This window comes from Lithobates pipiens, unplaced genomic scaffold (genome assembly GCF_037356315.1).
Source record: "Lithobates pipiens isolate NorthernLeopardFrog02 unplaced genomic scaffold, aLitPip1_a1.2 Scaffold_77, whole genome shotgun sequence".
NCBI lineage: Eukaryota > Metazoa > Chordata > Amphibia > Anura > Ranidae > Lithobates > Lithobates pipiens.
This window is the reverse complement of record NW_027507900.1, coordinates 717,937-740,996: the sequence shown is the minus strand read 5'-3', so window position 1 is coordinate 740,996 and position 23,060 is coordinate 717,937. Positions and strand designations below refer to the sequence as shown.

The following is a 23,060-nucleotide window of genomic DNA, read 5'->3' as shown; positions in this document are numbered from 1 at the left end:
GGAGGGGGACACAAAAGGATATGATTAGGGGGAGGGGTACATACAGATGATGGGGGAGGGGGACACACAATACAATTACCTCTTCCAGTGTCTCAGGTGACTCCTCACCTTACAGCGTCCGCCCCGCCCCCTCCCCCCACAGCAGGGAATTCTGGGTCTTTAGCCGCCATTTTCTTGAAGACCAACAAGCACCATCGCGGAGAATGAGAGTCTGGTGTGAAATCCTGTGATCGGATATGTGAGGCGAAGTTGCGATAAGATAACAGAGCGATCAGGATTCTCATCTCCAATAATCTCTCCCGATTTATATATAAAGAAGACCGCACTTCACACAGCCAAACACCAGGGGGCGCCGTGTCACACAATTCTACCTTATCGGGACGTCACTTCCGGCTTCTGGAACGCAGAGCTGACAGTGCTGAGACGCAAGTCATTTCCGGCTGCGGGGAGAGGCAGTAAAACAGATGAGAGAGAAGGTAAATTATGAGAATTTATATTACTACAGAGAGATCTATATACCCCTGTGGTGTCACGTCATTACTGACAGTATACACCTCACATATACACAGATCTATATACCCCTGTGGTGTGACGTCATTACTGACAGTACACACGTCATATATACACAGAGATCTATATACCCCTGTGGTGTGATGTCATTACTGACAGTATACATGTCATATATACACAGAGATCTATATACCCCTGTGGTGTGATGTCATTACTGACAGTATACACGTCATATATACACAGAGATCTATATACCCCTGTGGTGTGATGTCTTTACTGACAGTATACATGTCATATATACACAGAGATCTATATACCCCTGTGGTGTGATGTCTTTACTGACAGTATACACGTCATATATACACAGAGATCTATATACCCCTGTGGAGGGGGCTCCGTCTCCTCAACTCACCCCCTCCGTCTCCTCAACTCACCTCCTCAACTCACCCCCTCCGTCTCCTCAACTCACCCCCTCCGTCTCCTCAACTTACCCCCTCCATCCCCTCAACTCACCCCCTCCATCTCCTCAACTCACCCCCTCCATCCCCTCAACTTACCCGCTCCATCCCCTCAACTCACCCCCTCCATCCCCTCAACTCATCCCCTCAACTCACCCCCTCCATCCCCTCAACTCACCCCCTCCATCCCCTCAACTCACCCCCTCCATCTCCTCAACTCACCCCCTCCATCCCCTCAACTCACCCCCTCCATCCCCTCAACTCACCCCCTCCATCTCCTCAACTTACCCCCTCCATCCCCTCAACTCACCCCCTCCATCCCCTCAACTCACCCCCTCCATCTCCTCAACTCACCCCCTCCATCCCCTCAACTCACCCCCTCCATCTCCTCAACTCACCCCCTCCATCTCCTCAACTCACCCCCTCCATCTCCTCAACTCACCCCCTCCATCTCCTCAACTCACCCCCTCCATCTCCTCAACTCACCCCCTCCATCCCCTCAACTCACCCCCTCCATCTCCTCAACTCACCCCCTCAACTTACCCCCTCCATCCCCTCAACTCACCCCCTCCATCCCCTCAACTCACCCCCTCCATCCCCTCAACTCATCCCCTCAACTCACCCCCTCCATCCCCTCAACTCACCCCCTCCATCTCCTCAACTCACCCCCTCCATCTCCTCAACTCACCCCCTCCATCTCCTCAACTCACCCCCTCCATCCCCTCAACTCACCCCCTCCATCTCCTCAACTCATCCCCTCAACTCACCCCCTCCATCCCCTCAACTCACCCCCTCCATCTCCTCAACTCACCCCCTCCATCTCCTCAACTCATCCCCTCCATCCCCTCAACTCACCCCCTCCATCCCCTCAACTCACCCCCTCCATCTCCTCAACTCACCCCCTCCATCTCCTCAACTCACCCCCTCCATCCCCTCAACTCACCCCCTCCATCTCCTCAACTCACCCCCTCCATCTCCTCAACTCACCCCCTCCATCCCCTCAACTCACCCCCTCCCATCCCCTCAACTCACCCCCTCCATCTCCTCAACTCACCCCCTCAACTTACCCCCTCCATCCCCTCAACTCACCCCCTCCATCCCCTCAACTCACCCCCTCCATCCCCTCAACTCATCCCCTCAACTCACCCCCTCCATCCCCTCAACTCACCCCCTCCATCTCCTCAACTCACCCCCTCCATCTCCTCAACTCACCCCCTCCATCCCCTCAACTCACCCCCTCCATCCCCTCAACTCACCCCCTCCATCTCCTCAACTCACCCCCTCCATCTCCTCAACTCACCCCCTCCATCCCCTCAACTCACCCCCTCCATCTCCTCAACTCACCCCCTCAACTTACCCCCTCCATCCCCTCAACTCACCCCCTCCATCCCCTCAACTCACCCCCTCCATCTCCTCAACTCACCCCCTCCATCCCCTCAACTCACCCCCTCCATCTCCTCAACTCACCCCCTCCATCTCCTCAACTCACCCCCTCCATCCCCTCAACTCACCCCCTCCATCCCCTCAACTCACCCCCTCCATCCCCTCAACTCACCCCCTCCATCCCCTCAACTCACCCCCTCCATCTCCTCAACTCACCCCCTCCATCCCCTCAACTCACCCCCTCCATCCCCTCAACTCACCCCCTCCATCTCCTCAACTCACCCCCTCCATCTCCTCAACTTACCCCCTCCATCCCCTCAACTTACCCCCTCCATCCCCTCAACTCACCCCCTCCATCCCCTCAACTCACCCCCCTCCATCCCCTCAACTCACCCCCCTCCATCCCCTCAACTCACCCCCTCCGTCTCCTCAACTCATCCCCTCCGTCTCCTCAACTCATCCCCTCCGTCTCCTCAACTCACCCCCTCCGTCTCCTCAACTCACCCCCCTCCGTCTCCTCAACTCACCCCCCTCCGTCTCCTCAACTCACCCCCCTCCATCTCCTCAACTCACCCCCTCCATCCCCTCACAGATCTCCAACTTATTGAATGACCTATTTATATGGAGGTCACACCACTTCCTCCAAATCAATCGTTCTAATACTGAGCTTCTTATATTTCCTCCTCCCCCCATGACTTCACCATTAATATCAACAACACAACCATTGGTCCCTCCACACATGGCGGGGTCCTGGGTGTAATCCTTGACTCTGACCTCTCCTTCTCCCCACATCCAATCACTGGCTAAATCCTGCCGCCTTCCCCTCCACAACATCTCCAGAATTCCACCTTCCTGACCAATGACACCACAAAGCAACTTCTTCACTCCGCGATTATTTCCCACCTTGACTACGGCAACTCTCGGCTTATTGGCCGACCCTTACGCAGGCTCCTCCCCCTTCAGTCTATTATGAATGCTGCTACTAGACTAATACACCTCACTAATCGATCTGTGACTGCCGCCCCTCTCTGCCAATCCTTTCACTGGCTTCCCCTCCCCCACCGTGTAACATTCAAAATGCTCACCATAACATACAAAGTGATCCACAATATCGCCCCCCCCCCCATCTACATCACCAACCTCATCTGCAGATATCGCCCAAATCGTCCTCTCCGCTCCTCTGAGGACCTCCTGATCTCTACCTCCCTTATTACCTCCTCTCATGCTCGCCTTCAGGACTTCTCCAGAGCCTCTCCCTTCCTCTGGAACTCCCTGCCCCAGTCTATCCGATCAGCCCCTACCCTGTCCACCTTTAGGAGTTCACTGAAAACTCATTTATTCAGGGAAGCCGATCCCAACCCCACCTAACAACCGTCCCCGAGCCCCCCCATCAAATCATTCTCTGCAGCTATTATCTTTTGTACCACCACCCCCTCCCTTTAGAATGTAAGCTCTACGGGCCGGGCCCTCCTGTACCTTTGGTATTGTACTGTAATTGTGTCGTCCCCCCCATACATTGTAAAGTGATGCGTAAACTGTTGGCGCTATATAAATCGATAATAATAATAATAACCTTTTCCTCCATTGTTACTGTATACAGCTTCCCTGCAACACCCGGATTACATCTAGGATCTGACACCATTCCCCCAAATCAGCATGGATCACGGGACCATCATAGACCTCACCCTGGAGATCCTTTACCTGCTGACCGGAGAGGTGAGGAGGATTCTGGGAGGTCACATGACATCACTCTTATCTCTATTAATAATACACAGACCTGACCGGAGAGGTGAGGAGGATTCTGGGAGGTCACATGACATCACTCTTATCTCTATTAATAATACACAGACCTGACCGGAGAGGTGAGGAGGATTCTGGGAGGTCACATGACATCACTCTTATCTCTATTAATAAAACACAGACCTGACCGGAGAGGTGAGGAGGATTCTGGGAGGTCACATGACATCACTCTTATCTCTATTAATAAAACACAGACCTGACCGGAGAGGTGAGGAGGATTCTGGGAGGTCACATGACATCACTCTCATCTCTATTAATAATACACAGACCTGACCGGAGAGGTGAGGAGGATTCTGGGGGGGGGGTCACATGACATCACTCTTATCTCTATTAATAAAACACAGACCTGACCGGAGAGGTGAGGAGGATTCTGGGAGGTCACATGACATCACTCTCATCTCTATTAATAAAACACAGACCTGACCGGAGAGGTGAGGAGGATTCTGGGAGGTCACATGACATCACTCTTATCTCTATTAATAATACACAGACCTGACCGGAGAGGTGAGGAGGATTCTGGGAGGTCACATGACATCACTCTTATCTCTATTAATAAAACACAGAGCTGACCGGAGAGGTGAAGAGGATTCTGGGAGGTCACATGACATCACTCTCATCTCTAATAATAAAACACAGACCTGACCGGAGAGGTGAGGAGGATTCTGGGAGGTCACATGACATCACTCTTCTCTATTAATAAAACAGACCTGACCGGAGAGGTGAGGAGGATTCTGGGAGGTCACATGACATCACTCTCATCTCTAATAATAAAACACAGACCTGACCGGAGAGGTGAGGAGGATTCTGGGGGGGGGGTCACATGACATCACTCTTATCTCTATTAATAAAACACAGACCTGACCGGAGAGGTGAGGAGGATTCTGGGAGGTCACATGACATCACTCTCATCTCTATTAATAAAACACAGACCTGACCGGAGAGGTGAGGAGGATTCTGGGAGGTCACATGACATCACTCTTATCTCTATTAATAATACACAGACCTGACCGGAGAGGTGAGGAGGATTCTGGGAGGTCACATGACATCACTCTCATCTCTATTAATAAAACACAGAGCTGACCGGAGAGGTGAAGAGGATTCTGGGAGGTCACATGACATCACTCTCATCTCTAATAATAAAACACAGACCTGACCGGAGAGGTGAGGAGGATTCTGGGGGGGGGTCACATGACATCACTCTTATCTCTGTTAATAATACACAGACCTGACCGGAGAGGTGAGGAGGATTCTGGGAGGTCACATGACATCACTCTTATCTCTATTAATAAAACACAGACCTGACCGGAGAGGTGAGGAGGATTCTGGGAGGTCACATGACATCACTTATCTCTATTAATAAAACACAGACCTGACCGGAGAGGAGAGGAGTATTCTGGGAGGTCACATGACATCACTTTTATCTCTAATAATAAAACACAGACCTGACCGGAGAGGAGAGGAGTATTCTGGGAGGTCACATGACATCACTTATCTCTATTAATAAAACACAGACCTGACCGGAGAGGTGAGGAGGATTCTGGGAGGTCACATGACATCACTCTTATCTCTAATAATAAAACACAGACCTGACCGGAGAGGTGAGGAGGATTCTGGGAGGTCACATGACATCACTCTTATCTCTATTAATAATACACAGACCTGACCGGAGAGGAGAGGTGGATTCTGGGAGGTCACATGACATCACTCTCATCTCTATTAATAAAACACAGACCTGACCGGAGAGGAGAGGAGGATTCTGGGAGGTCACATGACATCACTCTTATCTCTAATAATAAAACACAGACCTGACCGGAGAGGAGAGGAGTATTCTGGGAGGTCACATGACATCACTCTTATCTCTAATAATAAAACACAGACCTGACCGGAGAGGTGAGGAGGATTCTGGGAGGTCACATGACATCACTCTCATCTCTATTAATAAAACACGGACCTGACCGGAGAGGTGAGGAGGATTCTGGGAGGTCACATGACGTCACTTATCTCTATTAATAAAACACAGACCTGACCAGAGAGGAGAGGAGGATTCTGGGAGGTCACATGACATCACTGTTATCTCTAATAATAAAACACAGACCTGACCGGAGAGGAGGGGAGGATTCTGGGAGGTCACATGACATCACTCTTATCTCTATTAATAAAACACAGACCTGACCGGAGAGGTGAGGAGGATTCTGGGAGGTCACATGACATCACTCTCATCTCTATTAATAAAAAACAGACCTGACCGGAGAGGTGAGGAGGATTCTGGGAGGTCACATGACATCACTCTTATCTCTATTAATAAAACACAGACCTGACCGGAGAGGTGAGGAGGATTCTGGGAGGTCACATGACATCACTCTTATCTCTATTAATAAAACACAGACCTGACCGGAGAGGTGAGGAGGATTCTGGGAGGTCACATGACATCACTCTCATCTCTATTAATAAAACACAGAGCTGACCGGAGAGGTGAAGAGGATTCTGGGAGGTCACATGACATCACTCTCATCTCTAATAATAAAACACAGACCTGACCGGAGAGGTGAGGAGGATTCTGGGGGGGGGTCACATGACATCACTCTTATCTCTGTTAATAATACACAGACCTGACCGGAGAGGTGAGGAGGATTCTGGGAGGTCACATGACATCACTCTTATCTCTATTAATAAAACACAGACCTGACCGGAGAGGTGAGGAGGATTCTGGGAGGTCACATGACATCACTCTTATCTCTATTAATAAAACACAGACCTGACCGGAGAGGTGAGGAGGATTCTGGGAGGTCACATGACATCACTTATCTCTATTAATAAAACACAGACCTGACCGGAGAGGAGAGGAGTATTCTGGGAGGTCACATGACATCACTTTTATCTCTAATAATAAAACACAGACCTGACCGGAGAGGAGAGGAGTATTCTGGGAGGTCACATGACATCACTTATCTCTATTAATAAAACACAGACCTGACCGGAGAGGTGAGGAGGATTCTGGGAGGTCACATGACATCACTCTTATCTCTAATAATAAAACACAGACCTGACCGGAGAGGAGAGGTGGATTCTGGGAGGTCACATGACATCACTCTCATCTCTATTAATAAAACACAGACCTGACCGGAGAGGAGAGGAGGATTCTGGGAGGTCACATGACATCACTCTTATCTCTAATAATAAAACACAGACCTGACCGGAGAGGAGAGGAGTATTCTGGGAGGTCACATGACATCACTCTTATCTCTAATAATAAAACACAGACCTGACCGGAGAGGTGAGGAGGATTCTGGGAGGTCACATGACATCACTCTCATCTCTATTAATAAAACACGGACCTGACCGGAGAGGTGAGGAGGATTCTGGGAGGTCACATGACGTCACTTATCTCTATTAATAAAACACAGACCTGACCAGAGAGGAGAGGAGGATTCTGGGAGGTCACATGACATCACTGTTATCTCTAATAATAAAACACAGACCTGACCGGAGAGGAGGGGAGGATTCTGGGAGGTCACATGACATCACTCTTATCTCTATTAATAAAACACAGACCTGACCGGAGAGGTGAGGAGGATTCTGGGAGGTCACATGACATCACTCTCATCTCTATTAATAAAAAACAGACCTGACCGGAGAGGTGAGGAGGATTCTGGGAGGTCACATGACATCACTCTTATCTCTATTAATAAAACACAGACCTGACCGGAGAGGTGAGGAGGATTCTGGGAGGTCACAATCTACACAGGCACAGGGAGAACATGCAAACTCCATGCAGGTAGTGTCGTGGTTGGGATTCAAACCAGCGACCCTTTTTACTGCTAGGCGAGAGTGCTAACCACTACACCACTGTGCCACCACTATGTTATTACATTCTCACCAGTCTTCTGATTATTTGAATCTCATCTCTATGTGGGGAAGCTGGGGGCACTTTCTAAAGTGGGGGTAAGTCTTGGGTAGTTGTCCCCTCAGGCAATGCAGAGGGTGATAGTCCCGGGATACAGACAGAGCCTTCACCACCAGCTCCTCATTTTCAGCCCTCCCGTATCGCTGTACCAGGTAACAGACTTACCTCGGCTCCTTTTGGGGTCTCCATGAACAAGGTGTCCTTGTCCCAGCTCTTATGTCAGATTCATCTCCGTATTCCATCCTGGTCACTCTTCCAGAGGAAACATCTGCCTATTTGGGGGCCTCAATGCCTCAAAGTTTTACACAGTATCCACCAGATCCACCATTCCTTCCCTTTTCCCAGGGGATTCTCTGGCCTCTGTGGTCACCTAGGACACTTACCTACTGATTGTCGTACTCACAGTGCTCTGACATTTCCATACTGCCCCCGCACACTGAGTATTCTCTGGGGTAATTGCCCCAGTGTTGAGCCTAGTGCATTTTTCAGGTGCAGGCAATTGGAGGCCATCTCAGGTGCAGGCAAGCGGAGGTCATCTCGGGTGCAGGCAAGCGGAGGTCATCTCGGGTGCAGGCAATTGGAGGCCATCTCAGGTGCAGGCAATTGGAGGCCATCTCAGGTGCAGGCAAGCGGAGGTCATCTCGGGTGCAGGCAAGCGGAGGTCATCTCGGGTGCAGGCAAGCGGAGGTCATCTCGGGTGCAGGCAAGCGGAGGTCATCTCGGGTGCAGGCAAGCGGAGGTCATCTCGGGTGCAGGCAAGCGGAGGTCATCTCGGGTGCAGGCAAGCGGAGGCCATCTCGGGTGCAGGCAATTGGAGGCCATCTCGGGTGCAGGCAATTGGAGGTCATCTCGGGTGCAGGCAAGCGGAGGTCATCTCGGGTGCAGGCAAGCGGAGGTCATCTCGGGTGCAGGCAAGCGGAGGTCATCTCGGGTGCAGGCAAGCGGAGGTCATCTCGGGTGCAGGCAAGCGGAGGTCATCTCGGGTGCAGGCAAGCGGAGGTCATCTCGGGTGCAGGCAAGCGGAGGCCATCTCGGGTGCAGGCAAGCGGAGGTCATCTCGGGTGCAGGCAAGCGGAGGTCATCTCGGGTGCAGGCAAGCGGAGGTCATCTCGGGTGCAGGCAAGCGGAGGTCATCTCGGGTGCAGGCAAGCGGAGGTCATCTCGGGTGCAGGCAAGCGGAGGTCATCTCGGGTGCAGGCAAGCGGAGGTCATCTCGGGTGCAGGCAAGCGGAGGTCATCTCGGGTGCAGGCAAGCGGAGGTCATCTCGGGTGCAGGCAAGCGGAGGTCATCTCGGGTGCAGGCAAGCGGAGGTCATCTCAGGTGCAGGCAAGCGGAGGTCATCTCAGGTGCAGGCAAGCGGAGGTCATCTCAGGTGCAGGCAACTGGAGGTCAGGCCACCCCAACTTACTTCTGGACATAGAGGAGCGCTCCATACACTCAGGTGTTGCAGGTAGAGGACGCTGGATGTGGCGTCTTCATATCCTGGTTTCAGATGCATTCTAAACAATTTCCAAGTAGAGTAATCTGCTGTTGGTGGCAGGGAACACTCTGGTGACTCTGAGGGATCTATATTCCTGAATCCAAGCCCCCCCCCCCCCAAATCGTCTTGTTCATCTATATGAGGGGGGCCTTCTCTGTTCCAGAAAAAACAAACATTAAGTCTACATTCTTTCTTGCTATTTTTTGTTAATAAGGTTAACCTTCTAACCCTTGTGTGATTCTTGTATGTGGAGTTCACACGTAGGTTACCTTGGTTGTGCTTTTTGACTTTGTGGGAGGAAAGCCTTTCCCGTGGAGTCATACATGATCCCTGTGCTGTCCCTTGTATCAGTCCTTTTCCTTGTGGAGACATATTTGACTTCTCCATCTTCTGGCCTGTGAAGGTCCTCTGAAGGTCTTGTGAAGGGCCTGGGAAGGGCCTGTGAAGGTCTTGTGAAGGTCCTGTGAAGTTCCTGTGAAGGTCCTGTGAAGGTCCTGTGAAGGTCTTGTGAAGGTCCTGTGAAGGTCTTGTGAAGGTCTTGTGAAGGTCTTGTGAAGGTCCTGTGAAGTTCCTGTGAAGGTCTTGTGAAGGTCTTGTGAAGGTCCTGTGAAGGTCCTGGGAAGGTCTTGTGAAGGTCCTGTAAAGGTCTTGTGAAGGTCCTGTGAAGGTCCTGTGAAGGTCCTGTGAAGGTCTTGTGAAGGTCCTGTGAAGGTCCTGTGAAGGTCCTGTGAAGGTCTTGTGAAGGTCCTGTGAAGGTCCTGTGAAGGTCCTGTGAAGGTCCTGTGAAGGTCTTGTGAAGGTCCTGTGAAGGTCTTGTGAAGGTCCTGTGAAGGTCCTGTGAAGTTCCTGTGAAGGTCTTGTGAAGGTCTTGTGAAGGTCCTGTGAAGGTCCTGTGAAGTTCCTGTGAAGGTCCTGTGAAGGTCCTGTAAAGGTTCTGTGAAGGTTCTGTGAAGGCTCTGTGAAGGCCCTGTGAAGGTTCTGTGAAGGTTCTGTGAAGGTCTTGTGAAGGTCCTGTGAAGGTCTTGTGAAGGTCCTGTGAAGGTCCTGTGAAGTTCCTGTGAAGGTCTTGTGAAGGTCTTGTGAAGGTCCTGTGAAGGTCCTGTGAAGTTCCTGTGAAGGTCCTGTGAAGGTCCTGTAAAGGTTCTGTGAAGGTTCTGTGAAGGTTCTGTGAAGGCTCTGTGAAGGCCCTGTGAAGGTTCTGTGAAGGTTCTGTGAAGGTCTTGTGAAGGCCCTGTGAAGGTTCTGTGAAGGTTCTGTGAAGGTCTTGTGAAGGTCCTGTGAAGGTCCTGTGAAGGTCCTGTGAAGGTCCCGTGAAGGCCCCGTGAAGGCCCTCTGAAGGTCCTGCGAAGGCCCTATGAAGGTTCCCGTGTTTTTTGTAGGCAGGTGAAGGTTGCAGCCTCGTCTGGTACCACCTTTTGGTTCTTCAGTCCTCAGTTTTCATCCTATTTACTTTGGGCCTGTTAGCGGTTGTTTTTTCGTGTCCCTCACCCTTCGGTTGGACTGCTTTTGGATGTCCCAAATGTGAAAGACTCTCCCATGTCCCTCAATGGATGAGAAAGACAAAGGCTTATACTATAAATTCTTTTTCTGAAGTCCATGGAAGGACCCCGGTCCTGTCCCTCTGTGTTTATCATCATGCTCTCTATTCTGTATTGCTATTATCTATCCAAAACTGAACTTCTCATTTCTCCTCCCCCACGTGCCACTTCTCCTGATCTCTCTGTCAAAATCGATGGCACAACTATCAGCCCATCCCCCACATGCCAAGGATCTAGGTGTGGTCCTGGACTCTGAACTCTCCTTTAAGCCGCACGTCCAATCGCTGTCCAAATCTTCCCGCCTCAACCTCCAGAACATCTCCGACATGCGCCCCTTTCTAACCAATCACACCACAGAGCTCTTCATTCACTCGCTGGTCATCTCTCACCTCGACTACTGCAACTCCCTCCTTATTGGCTTACCTCTACATAGGCTCCTCCCCCCCCTTCAGTCCATCATGAATGCCGCTGCCAGACTCATCCACCTTACCAATCGCTCTGTCTCTGCCACTCCTCTCTGCCAATCCCTCCACTGGATTTCGCTCGGCCAAAGAATTCAATTCAAAATACTAACAACTATGTACAAAGCCGTCCACAACTCGGCCCCCAGCCACATCACTGACTTAGTCTCAAAATACCAACCTAACCACTCTCTTTCTTCTTCTCAAGACCTCCTGCTCTCTCGCTCATCACCTCCTCCCATATCCGCCTCCAGGACTTCTCCCGAGCCTCTCCAAGCCTATGGAACTCCTTACCCCAATCTGTCTGCTTATCTCCTACTCTATTGGCTTTCAGGCGATCCCTGAAAACCCTTCTCTTCAGAGAAGCCTCCCCTCCCCCCACCTAACAACTGTATTTTCATTTTCTCCATCTGATCATCCCCCACAGATACTCCCCTTTGTTCCACTTGACCCTCCCTTCTAGATTGTAAGCTCTAATGAGCAGGGCCCTCTGATCCTTCTTGTATTGAATTGCATTGTAATTGTACTGTCTTCCCCGATGTTGCAAAGCGCTGTGCAAACTGTTGGCGCCATATAAATCCTGTATAATAATAATAATAACTAAGCTATGCTGGTAGCGGGAGGGCTTTCCCTGGGCTGGCCTACAATTTTTGTTGCTTCCCATAATGTGTCCAATCATCCTGTAGGCAGAAGTAGAACCTGAAGGTGAAAGATTTCTGTGTCCCTCGATGGACTCCTTTCCAAGAAAATTTCTTTTATCTTTCTTCTATTTTTCAGGATTATGTCGTTGTAAAGAAACTCGACCATAACCGAAACCGCCCGCTTATATCAGGAGGATCCTGCAGGACTCGGAGCCCGGTTACGGTTAGACCTTGTAAAGGAAAGAATGAGCAGAAGATCCTGGAACTGACCAATAAGATCACAGAGCTGCTGACAGGAGAGGTGAGGAGGATTCTGGGAATTGTGGGACATTATCCAGTAACAGACAAGGGATGTGTCTGGATGGTGACTGTATCATTGTGTGTGTCAGGTTCCTATAAGGTGTCAGGATGTCACTGTCTATTTCTCCATGGAGGAGTGGGAGTATTTAGAAGGACACAAGGATCTCTACAAGGACGTCATGATGGAGGACCACCACACCCTCCCGGCTCCAGGTAAGAGATTGTCTTCCTTGGTTGGGGGGGTTAGGAGGATATGTTGGGACCTGTAGGTTGTATCAGGTGAGATCAGATGACAGACATATCACACGGTACCCATCAGAGATACGAGGTCGGAGGTCCTTCTGCTGCTTCTCCATTGTTCAATAAATTCCTCATTCTAGTGGGAGATTTATTTATTGTGAACCAGTAAGGATGGATCCATTGCCGCCATTATTACCTGGGTATTGAAGTGTACAAGCATCAGGGAGTCCTCAGTTTGGAGCATGCAGCTGGTGAGGTCCTATGTCGGGATCCGCAGGGCAGATCTGGGACTGATCCAGAGATCCCCCCCCTCCCCCCAAACCACGGGTTATATGCGGCTACGTGCCGGTAATTGGACGCTGGCAGAAAGTTCCTGGGGCATCCCCCCATATAACTCCTCCCAATCCTAGCTGGGACATCCCCTCTATTTCCCCTCCCTCTCCCAGCAGGGACATCCCCCTCCCACCCCCAGCAGGGACATCCCTATATCGCTCCTCTCACTCCCTAACAGGGGGATCCAAGGATGTCCCTACTAGAGAAAAAAGGGGTTACAGAGGGGATGTCCCTGCTGGGATTGGGAGTGGCTATAGAGGGGATGTCCTTGCTGGAAGTGGGAGGGGTTACAGCGGGGCTGTCCCTGCTGGGAGTGGCTATGGTGGGGCTGTCCCTGCTGGGAGTGGGGAGGGGTTACAGAGTGGCTGTGCCTGCTGCGAGTGGCTATGGTGGGGCTGTCCCTGCTGGGAGTGGCTATATAGTGAATGTCCTTGCTGGGAGTGGCTATGGTGGGGATGTCCCTGTTGGTAGTGGGAGGGGATACACAGGGGGATGTCCCTGCTGGGCGTGGCTATGGTGGGGATCTCCCTGCTGGGCATGGCTATGGTGGGGATCTCCCTGCCGGGCATGGCTATGGTGGGGTTCTCCCTGCTGGGAGTGGCTATATAGGGGTTCTCCCTGCTGGGAGTGGCTATATAGGGTATAGGGGTTCTCCTTGCTGGCAGTGGCTATATAGGGTATAGGGGTTCTCCTTGCTGGCAGTGGCTATATATGGGATCTCCCTGCTGGCAGTGGCTATGGTGGGGATGTCCCTGCTGTGAGTGGGAGGGCTTATACAGGGGGATGTCCCTGCTGGGAGTGGCTATATAGGTATGTCCCTGCTGGGAGTGGCTATGGTGGGGGGATCTCCCTGCTTGAGTGTCTATATAGGGATGTCCCTGCTGGGAGTGGCTATAGTGGGGGGATCTCCCTGCTGGGAGTGGCTATGGTGGGGGATCTCCCTGCTGGGAGTGGGAGGGGTTATACAGGGGGATGTCCCTGCTGGGATTGGCTATATAGGGATGTCCCTGCTGGGAGTGGCTATATAGGGATGTCCCTGCTGGGAGTGGCTATATAGGGATGTCCCTGCTGGGAGTGGCTATATAGGGATGTCCCTGCTGGGAGTGGCTTTATAGGGATGTCCCTGCTGGGAGTGGCTATGGTGGGGGATCTCCCTGCTGGGAGTGGGAGGGGTTATATAGGGGGATGTCCCTGCTGGGAGTGGCTATATAGGGATGTCCTTGCTGGGAGTGGCTATGGTGGGGGATCTCCCTGCTGGGAGTGGGAGGGGTTATATATATGGATGTCCCTGCTGGGAGTGGCTATGGTGGGGGGGGATCTCCCTGCTGGGAGTGGCTATATAGGGATCTCCCTGCTGGGAGTGTCTATGGTGGGGGATCTCCCTGCTGGGAGTGGCTATATAGGGATGCCCCTGCTGGGAGTGGCTATGGTGGGGGATCTCCCTGCTGGGAGTGGGAGGGGTTATATAGGGGGATGTCCCTGCTGGGAGTGGCTATATAGGGATGTCCCTGCTGGGAGTGGCTATGGTGGGGGATCTCCCTGCTGGGAGTGGGAGGGGTTATATAGGGGGATGTCCCTGCTGGGAGGGGTTATATAGGGGGATGTCCTTCCTGGGAATGGCTATGGTGGGGATGTCCCTGCAGCTTTATTTGGCAGTATCCAATCACGTGAAGGTAGGTGCACACAGAGGTTGAAGGGTAAAGATGGACTCCTAGGAATGGATTGTACTTGTAATTCGGAAGTGCTATATACAGACATATCACAAGTCTCGTCTCTCTTCCAGATAAATGTCTGTACAGGAGTACACCAGTGGCATCGCCTTCCCCCATCCCCGATAAATATCAGAAGGAGGAGGTGACACCAGAAAGAGAAGTCCCATCTCAGATATGGAGGACGGAGGAATCGGAGGATGAGAGAGGAGTGGAGGCCGCGGACACGAGGAACGGAGGAACAGTAGAGGACTTGCCTTTGTCTCAGACACAATCTACATCGATGGACCGGGATGGTCCCACACCTCCCAATCATGTCATGTATACCTCCACTATGACATGTGAAGAGGATAACCTATCGGATTCTGTCTCTCCAGAAGACACTCCGCCCCGGTTGGTGTATATTAAGCAGGAACCCGTCTCATGTGAAGAGGAAAATCTGACAGACAACGATTGTTCTATCCCTGCAGATCTGGCAGTGTATCCGGCCCATCGGATGCAGGAGGACAATCATCTGTCAGACGTGTATAGTCAGAGCAGATATTCCTCCATGTACATTGGGGCCTTGGTCTCCTGTGAGGACAATGAGGTCTACACTCCAGCAGACTACTTATCGGCGTGTAAGGAGGAGCCTCTGTCCGGGGAAGAAGACCATTTCCCAGACGTGTATAGCGTGTTGGATCGCACACAAGGAGGACAATACGACCAACGTGGAAATCCCTTCTATTTCAGCACCAAGTCTGTCAAAGCCGAAAAACTCCAAATCAAGCCGTTCCCTCCGTACAGATGTGACTTCACCGACGCCTCGCCTCTCTTTGTGCATCCGCGGACGCCCAACAAGGACACGTCTTATGTCTGCGCCTATTGTGGGAAATGCTTTGCCTATTACACGCATCTCATGACGCATCAGAGGATCCACACCGGAGAGCGGCCCTACGCGTGTTTCCATTGCGGGAAGCGCTTTGCCCACAACTCAACCCTGGTCACACATCAGAGGATTCATACGGGGGAGCGTCCTTATGTCTGCTTCCACTGCGGCAAATGTTTCACCAAAAAGTCCAACCTCACCACCCACAACCGTATTCACACCGGGGAACGCCCCTATTGCTGCGCCAAATGCGGAAAACGTTTCGGCAGCAAAAGTCACTTCAACCGCCACGTCAAAATTCACAAGAGAGACTCCAGCTGCTTCTAGATGATTCTTCAGCTGAAGGACAATCAGCTTGGTGCACACGCCCCGGGAACTTAGGACTGTCCGTAATGAATGAAAGGCGTTATCCTAGGACGTACCTGATATGCCGCCACATGGACGGGTAATGACTGCACATAGCCACAGAAATCTCTACTGATGGTCATAAATATGGCGCGGTCCGATCATAAATATGGTACGGTCCATTCATGAATATGGTTCGGTCCAAATATATATATATGGCATGGTCCATTCATGAATATGGTACGGTCCGATCATAAATATGGTACGGTCCGATCATAAATATGGCACGGTCCATTCATGAATATGACACGGTCCATTCATGAATATGGTATGGTTCAAACATAAATATGGTTCGGTCCAAATATATATATATATATATATATATATATATATATATATATATATGGTACGGTCCATTCATGAATATGGTTCGGTCCAAATATATATATATGGCATGGTCCATTCATGAATATGGTACGGTCCGATCATAAATATGGCACGGTCCATTCATAAATATGGTACGGTCCATTCATGAATATGGTTCGGTCCAAATATATATATATATGGCATGGTCCATTCATGAATATGGCACGGTCCGATCATAAATATGGCACGGTCCATTCATAAATATGGTACGGTCCATTCATGAATATGGTTCGGTCCAAATATATATATATATATATATGGCATGGTCCATTCATGAATATGGTACGGTCCGATCATAAATATGGCACGGTCCATTCATAAATATGGCACGGTCCATTCATAAATATGGCACGGTCCATTCATGAATATGGTTTGGTCCAAATATATATATATGGCATGGTCCATTCATGAATATGGTATGGTCCGATCATAAATATGGCACGGTCCATTCATGAATATGGTTTGGTCCAAATATATATATATGGCATGGTCCATTCATGAATATGGTATGGTCCGATCATAAATATGGCACGGTCCATTCATGAATATGGTACGGTCCGATCATAAATATCATACGGTTCAAACATAAATATGGTTCGGTCCAAATATATATATATATATATATGGCATGGTCCATTCATGAATTTGGTACGGCCCATTCATGAATACGGTCTATTCATGAATCTGGTACAGTCCATACAAGAATATGGCGCGGTCCATTTAGAAGGGACATTGTGGAGAGGAGAATTTTCTGCAGTTACTCGGATCTCCCACCCAATAGATCTGCCAGTCTGTGGCCAGGAATCCGGAGCTGAGAGAAATGCGGAGGTGGACTTCTCTGGCTGTCTTTGTCTGGGACCAGCACGCCTCCAGTTACATCACAGAACTCATTTGCATATTTGGTTATTAAAGAGTAGGTTTGTGGATGATGGACTTTACAGGTATCAGTTAAAAAATAAAATTTATTACAAGAACATACAAGACAATTGCATTAAAATCGATCGGCTCTTCACAAGAATGCCTTGAAGCACAAACAACACACCACCTACAGTGCCTTGCGAAAGTATTCGGCCCCCTTGAACTTTTCAACCTTTTGCCACATTTCAGGCTTCAAACATAAAGATATAACATTTTTATTTTTTTGTGAAGAATCACCAACAAGTGGGACACAATTGTGAAGTGGAACGAAATCTATTGGATATTTTAAACTTTTTTAGCAAATAAAAAACAGAAAAGTGGTGCGTGCAAAATTATTCGGCCCCCTTACTTTCAGTGCAGCAAACTCCCTCCAGAAGTTCAGCGAGGATCTCTGAATGATCCAATGTTGTCCTAAATGACTGATGGTGATAAATAGAATCCACCTGTGTGTAATCAAGTCTCTGTATAAATGCACCTGCTCTGTGATAGTCTCAGGGTTCTGTTGAAAGCGCAGAGAGCATCATGAAGACCAAGGAACACACCAGGCAGGTCCGTAATACTGTTGTGGAGAAGTTTAAAGCCGGATTTGGATACAAAAAGATTTCCCAAGCTTTAAACATCCCAAGGAGCACTGTGCAAGCCATCATTTTGAAATGGAAGGAGTATCAGACCACTGCAAATCTACCAAGACCTGGCCGTCCCTCTAAACTTTCAGCTCAGACAAGGAAAAGACTGATCAGAGATGCAGCCAAGAGGCCCATGATCACTCTGGATGAACTGCAGAGAACTACAGCTGAGGTGGGAGAGTCTGTCCATAGGACAACAATCAGTTGTACACGGCACAAATCTGCCCTTTATGGAAGAGTGGCAAGAAGAAAGACATTTCTCAAAGATATCCATAAAAAGTCTCATCTAAAGTTTGCCACAAGCCACCTGGGAGACACACCAAACATGTGGAAGAAGGTGCTCTGGCCACATGAAAACTTTTTGCGCACAATGCAAAACGATGCAACACAGCTCATCACCCTCAACACACCATCCCCACTGTCACACATGGTGGTGGCAGCATCATGGTTTGGGCCTGCTTTTCTTCAGCAGGGACAGGGAAGATGGTTACAATTGAGGGGAAGATGGATGCAGCCAAATACAGGACCATTCTGGATGAAAACCTGTTGGAGTCTGCAAAAGACCTGAAACTGGGACGGAGATTTATCTTCCAACAAGACAATGATCCCAAACATACAGCAAAATCTACAAAGGAATGGTTCACAAATAAACGTATCCAGGTGTTAGAATGGCCAAGTCAAAGTCCAGACCTGAATCCAATCGAGAATCTGTGGAAAGAGCTGAAAACTGCTGTTCACAAACGCTCTCCATCCAACCTCACTGAGCTCCAGCTGTTTTGCAAGGAAGAATGGGCAAGAATTTCAGTCTCTCGATGTGCAAAACTGATAGAGACATACCCCAAGCGACTTTCAGCTGTAATCGCAGCAAAAGGTGGCTCTACAAAGTATTAACGCAAGGGGGCCCAACCATTTTGCACGCCCCACTTTTCATTTTTTTTATTAGTTAAAAAAGTTTCAAAAATCCAATAGATTTCGTTCCACTTCACAATTGTGTCCCACTTGTTGGTGATTCTTCACAAAAAATAAACATTTTATATCTTTATGTTTGAAGCCTGAAATGTGGCAAAAGGTTGAAAAGTTCAAGGGGGGTGAATACTTTCGCAAGGCACTGTACATACATATCCAATAAATTACGAAAGATGGGGGACCAATCAGGTCACTCTCTAATACTTGTTAATGAGAAGGCGGGTGCCATAATACGGCTCAGCTCTACATGTCTCACGTATTCAACGGACGCTTCTTCAGGAGCTTATGTAAACCCTAAATGTAAATAAATTCCCACTTCCATTTCTAGTCAGGAAGGGGGAGGGGGAGGGGGGAGGATAAGCGGAGAATAATATCCAGGGAAGGTTATCTTCACATCACTTCTAAACCAATCTGTATATAGGAGTATTAAAGTGTATGTAGGTGGTAGATGATATATGTAGATGGTATATGCAAGTGGTGGATATAACCTCTACTACCTGCATATGCCATCTGCATATATCATCTACCACTTACCACCTGCATATGCCATCTACAAATGCTTTATATTTCAATGTTTTTATTGAAAGTAAGAAAATACAAACGGTAGACAATGATACCAGTACTGGACACACAGATTTCTCCGGTATACATAGTAATATGTGGTACATTAATGATACTTGGAAGAACAGACTAAAAAATCATCAACTATAGATCACTTCCCACCAGAGAGCCCTCTGATAACCCCCCCGAGATGTAAGAGTGCGGTGACCAAGCTTGGTGGGGACTCTCAATTTCCTGGGGGGGAGGGGTAGCTGTGCGGTGACCAAGCTTGGTGGGGACTCTCAATTTCCTGGGGGGGAGGGGTAGCTGTGCGGTGACCAAGCTTGGTGGGGACTCTCAATTTCCTGGGGGGGAGGGGTAGCTGTGCGGTGACCAAGCTTGGTGGGGACTCTCAATTTCCTGGGGGGGAGGGGTAGCTGTGCGGTGACCAAGCTTGGTGGGGACTCTCAATTTCCTGGGGGGGAGGGGTAGCTGTGCGGTGACCAAGCTTGGTGGGGACTCTCAATTTCCTGGGGGGGAGGGGTAGCTGTGCGGTGACCAAGCTTGGTGGGGACTCTCAATTTCCCGGGGGGGGGGGGGGGGGGGGCTGTGCGGTGATATTAAACTCACCATGTATGTCAGTGAAATAAACAAATGTGAGAAACTTAATTGCGATTTTTCTAGTCATAGAATACGCCATAAAATCCTGAAGAAGCCTCTGTTGAATAGGCGAGATGCGTAGAGCTGAGCCGTATTATGACACCCGCCTTCTCATTCTTATTATCACGTATTGGAGGGTGACCTGATTGGCCCCCCATCTTTCATAATCTACTGGATATGTATGTAGGTGGTGTGTTGTTTGTGCTTCAAGGCATTTTTGTGAAGAGTCGATGTGATGTTTATGCCAGGCGACCAGCATTCTCAGAAATGGCCGACCACATACGCTCTCACTTCAGGTTTCCTTCCCTGAGAAATGACTCAAGGCTTGACTTTTATGGATGGAGAGGGGAATGGTCACAACTTGTCCTCATTGGGAAGATTTCCTGTGTGCTCACCAGGACAGGAAGTGACTACAAATCTTCCCATTGGGGACACAGTAGTAGGAACCTGATGAAGGTTATGACTGTTCCTTGCTGGTCCACAGTATCCAGTAGTAAGTGAGAGTCAGGAGAGCGGGTGTATTCCAGCAGCCTGGTCTCTGCCGATAACCCCCAAGGTTTAGTAGGGGGCGTCCCTGTAGCCAAGATCAGCATCGGTTTGTTTATAAAAAGAACCATTTATATATTTAAGTCCAAACCCACCCAAAGGGGTCTATTAATAAAACAAATCACGAACCTTCGCCCGCTGTAATGGGTTTGCTTAGAATTATGATTTATCATTGGCTCCATCTAGTGGCCATACTGCGGTATTTTCCTGATTAAGGAGAATTCTGGTCACTAGAAGGAGCCGACAATGATAGGAAATAATCCTATTGGACAGAAAGTGTGACAGCTGGGCGAATGTTGGAATTGTATGAATCAACCCCAAAGTGTTCCTTGTCAGAAGAGATAACGTGAAGATGTTCAGCCATAATAAAAATGCTGAAGTTTTAGAACATATTTTGTGTTGAAGTTTTTGTATTTTTGGGGATAATGGTGAAAATCTGAGAACACCTCCGATCATCTGACCCCAGCCATGTTCTTAAATCCGCCCCCTGTGACATCACTAACCAGAAACTGCCCCTGTTCCTTCCAGTCCCCTCTCCAGGACATTACGGTTCTGCTTGAGCGGTCATGTCGTGTTTGAGTGGGTGCTGCCCCCCAAAGTCAGCCCCTTTCCTCCAGACAGCCATGATACGGAGGAGGGGCTAGGGACTTCATGGGGAGGGGCTAGGGACTTCATGGGGAGGGGCTAGGGACTTCATGGGGAGGGGCTAGGGACTTCATGGGGAGGGGCTAGGGACTTTATGGGGAGGGGCTAGGGACTTTATGGGGAGGAGCTAGGGACTTTATGGGGAGGAGCTAGGGACTTCATGGGGAGGTGGCTAGGTACTTTATGGGGGGGGGGTAGGTAGTTCATGGGATGGAGCTAGGTACCTCATGGGGGGGTAGGTAGTTCATGGGATGGAGCTAGGTACCTCATGGGGAGGGGGGTAGGTAGTTCATTGGATGGAGCTAGGTACTTCATGGGGAGGTGGGTAGGTAGTTCATGTGGTAGGGCTAGGTTCCTTATGGGGAAGTGGGTAGCTAGTTCATGGGATGGAGCTAGGTACCTAATGGGGGGGTAGGTAGTTCATGGGATGGGGCTAGTTACTTCATGGGGGGGTGGGTAGGTAGTTCATGGGGTAGTGCTAGGTACTTCATGGGGAGGTGGGTAGGTAGTTCATGGGGTAGGTAGGGCTAGGTTCCTTATGGGGCGGTGGGTAGGTAGTTCATGGGATGGGGCTAGGTACTTCATGGGGAGGTGGGTAGGTAGTTCATGGGGTAGGGCTAGGTACTTCATGGGGAGGTGGGTAGGTAGTTCATGGGGTAGGTAGGGCTAGGTTCCTTATGGGGCGGTGGGTAGGTAGTTCATGGGATGGGGCTAGGTACTTCATGGGGAGGTGGGTAGGTAGTTCATGGGGTAGGGGAATGAGAAGAGTGGGTACACGATCATTCTCCTCCCCTTCTTGCTATGACATCACTTCTAGGTCAGCCTCTCTGTGGCCCCGCCTAGCATGGAAGGGATGGATCACAAAACATTCAGTGGAGCTCGGAGGAAACATTAGAGAGAACTTGTCACCTAAAAATCTTCACATGGGGGGAGGGGCGACTCTTTGTCCTCCATTCTTCAGTGAAGTTCCACCCAAGCACAATTCCTCCACGTGTACAGACGTAAACGCACGCTTGGGGGGCGCCTATGCATGAAAACGCCGATTGTGATACCTTATACACATCACCGCACATGCCGGAGTGAGAACGATAATTCTACCCCCAGGCCTCCTCCGTCTGATGACCTGTAGGGGGGGCTTTTGAGGCGTCAACTTGTAGAAAATATCAGGTACTTCACGAACGTACGCAAATTTAAGGTTTGACATGTTTGGTATCTATTTACTCGATTTGACCTCGTCTTTTATTTTTTTTTCTTTGGTAAAAATATTTGCGTAATTTGTTTGCCCTAAAATTCACTTTAGTGCGTTTTTTACAGAAATTTTGCATTTGCTAGATCTTTCTAGTAATAACGCGTGACATAAAAAATTGGAACTACCGCCATTTTATTCTCTAGGGTGTTTGCTTTCAGAAAATATATCATGTTTGGAGGTTTTACATCATGGGTCTGGCAGCAAAAATGTCAGGAGTGGCCGAGTGGTTAGAACCGACCCTCGCTCCGAACCCCAACCAATACATGTTCTGCCTGCACTTCGGTTTCCTCCCACACTACAAAGACACGCCGGTTCCTGTACACAATCACACGAGAGAGACTTTAGAGTGTCAGCTCCTTGTCAGCAGAGACTGATGTGCAATATGCACATTGCAGGACACAGGCTGAGTATTCATAGACCTCGGGGGAAGGGGGGTGTCCCCAGGCAATGAATGGGGGGAGGGGGGGGGGGATCTAGGCAAACAGAACTGACCAGCCCAACCACAACAACGAC

At 49.7% G+C, this 23,060-nt stretch overlaps 2 protein-coding genes across 6 annotated transcripts in view; one reads left to right on the top strand and one right to left on the bottom strand.

Annotated features, from left to right (window-relative positions):
- Window positions 1–176, bottom strand: part of LOC143959480 (gastrula zinc finger protein XlCGF53.1-like) — a 15,515-nt gene extending 15,339 nt beyond the window's left edge. For 3 of the 4 annotated variants that reach the window (XM_077468146.1, XM_077468148.1, XM_077468149.1), the window contains exon 1: window positions 80–175. The gene's annotated coding sequence lies outside the window, so the exon portion shown is untranslated. Of the gene's footprint in view, window positions 1–79 lie in introns of all 4 variants that reach the window. The other variant, XM_077468152.1, reaches the window with a different exon arrangement.
- Window positions 1–17,493, top strand: part of LOC143959479 (uncharacterized) — a 269,947-nt gene extending 252,454 nt beyond the window's left edge. The window contains exons 1-5 of one of the 2 annotated variants that reach the window (XM_077468144.1): window positions 328–476; window positions 3,952–4,067; window positions 12,313–12,477; window positions 12,566–12,689; window positions 14,833–17,489. In XM_077468144.1, the coding sequence (XP_077324270.1) occupies window positions 4,008–4,067; window positions 12,313–12,477; window positions 12,566–12,689; window positions 14,833–15,953 (1,470 nt within the window). In that variant the 5' untranslated portion in view covers window positions 328–476; window positions 3,952–4,007 and the 3' untranslated portion in view covers window positions 15,954–17,489. Of the gene's footprint in view, window positions 1–327; window positions 477–3,951; window positions 4,068–12,312; window positions 12,478–12,565; window positions 12,690–14,832 lie in introns of those variants that run through there. The other variant, XM_077468145.1, reaches the window with a different exon arrangement.
- Window positions 17,494–23,060: the final 5,567 nt, after the last annotated feature.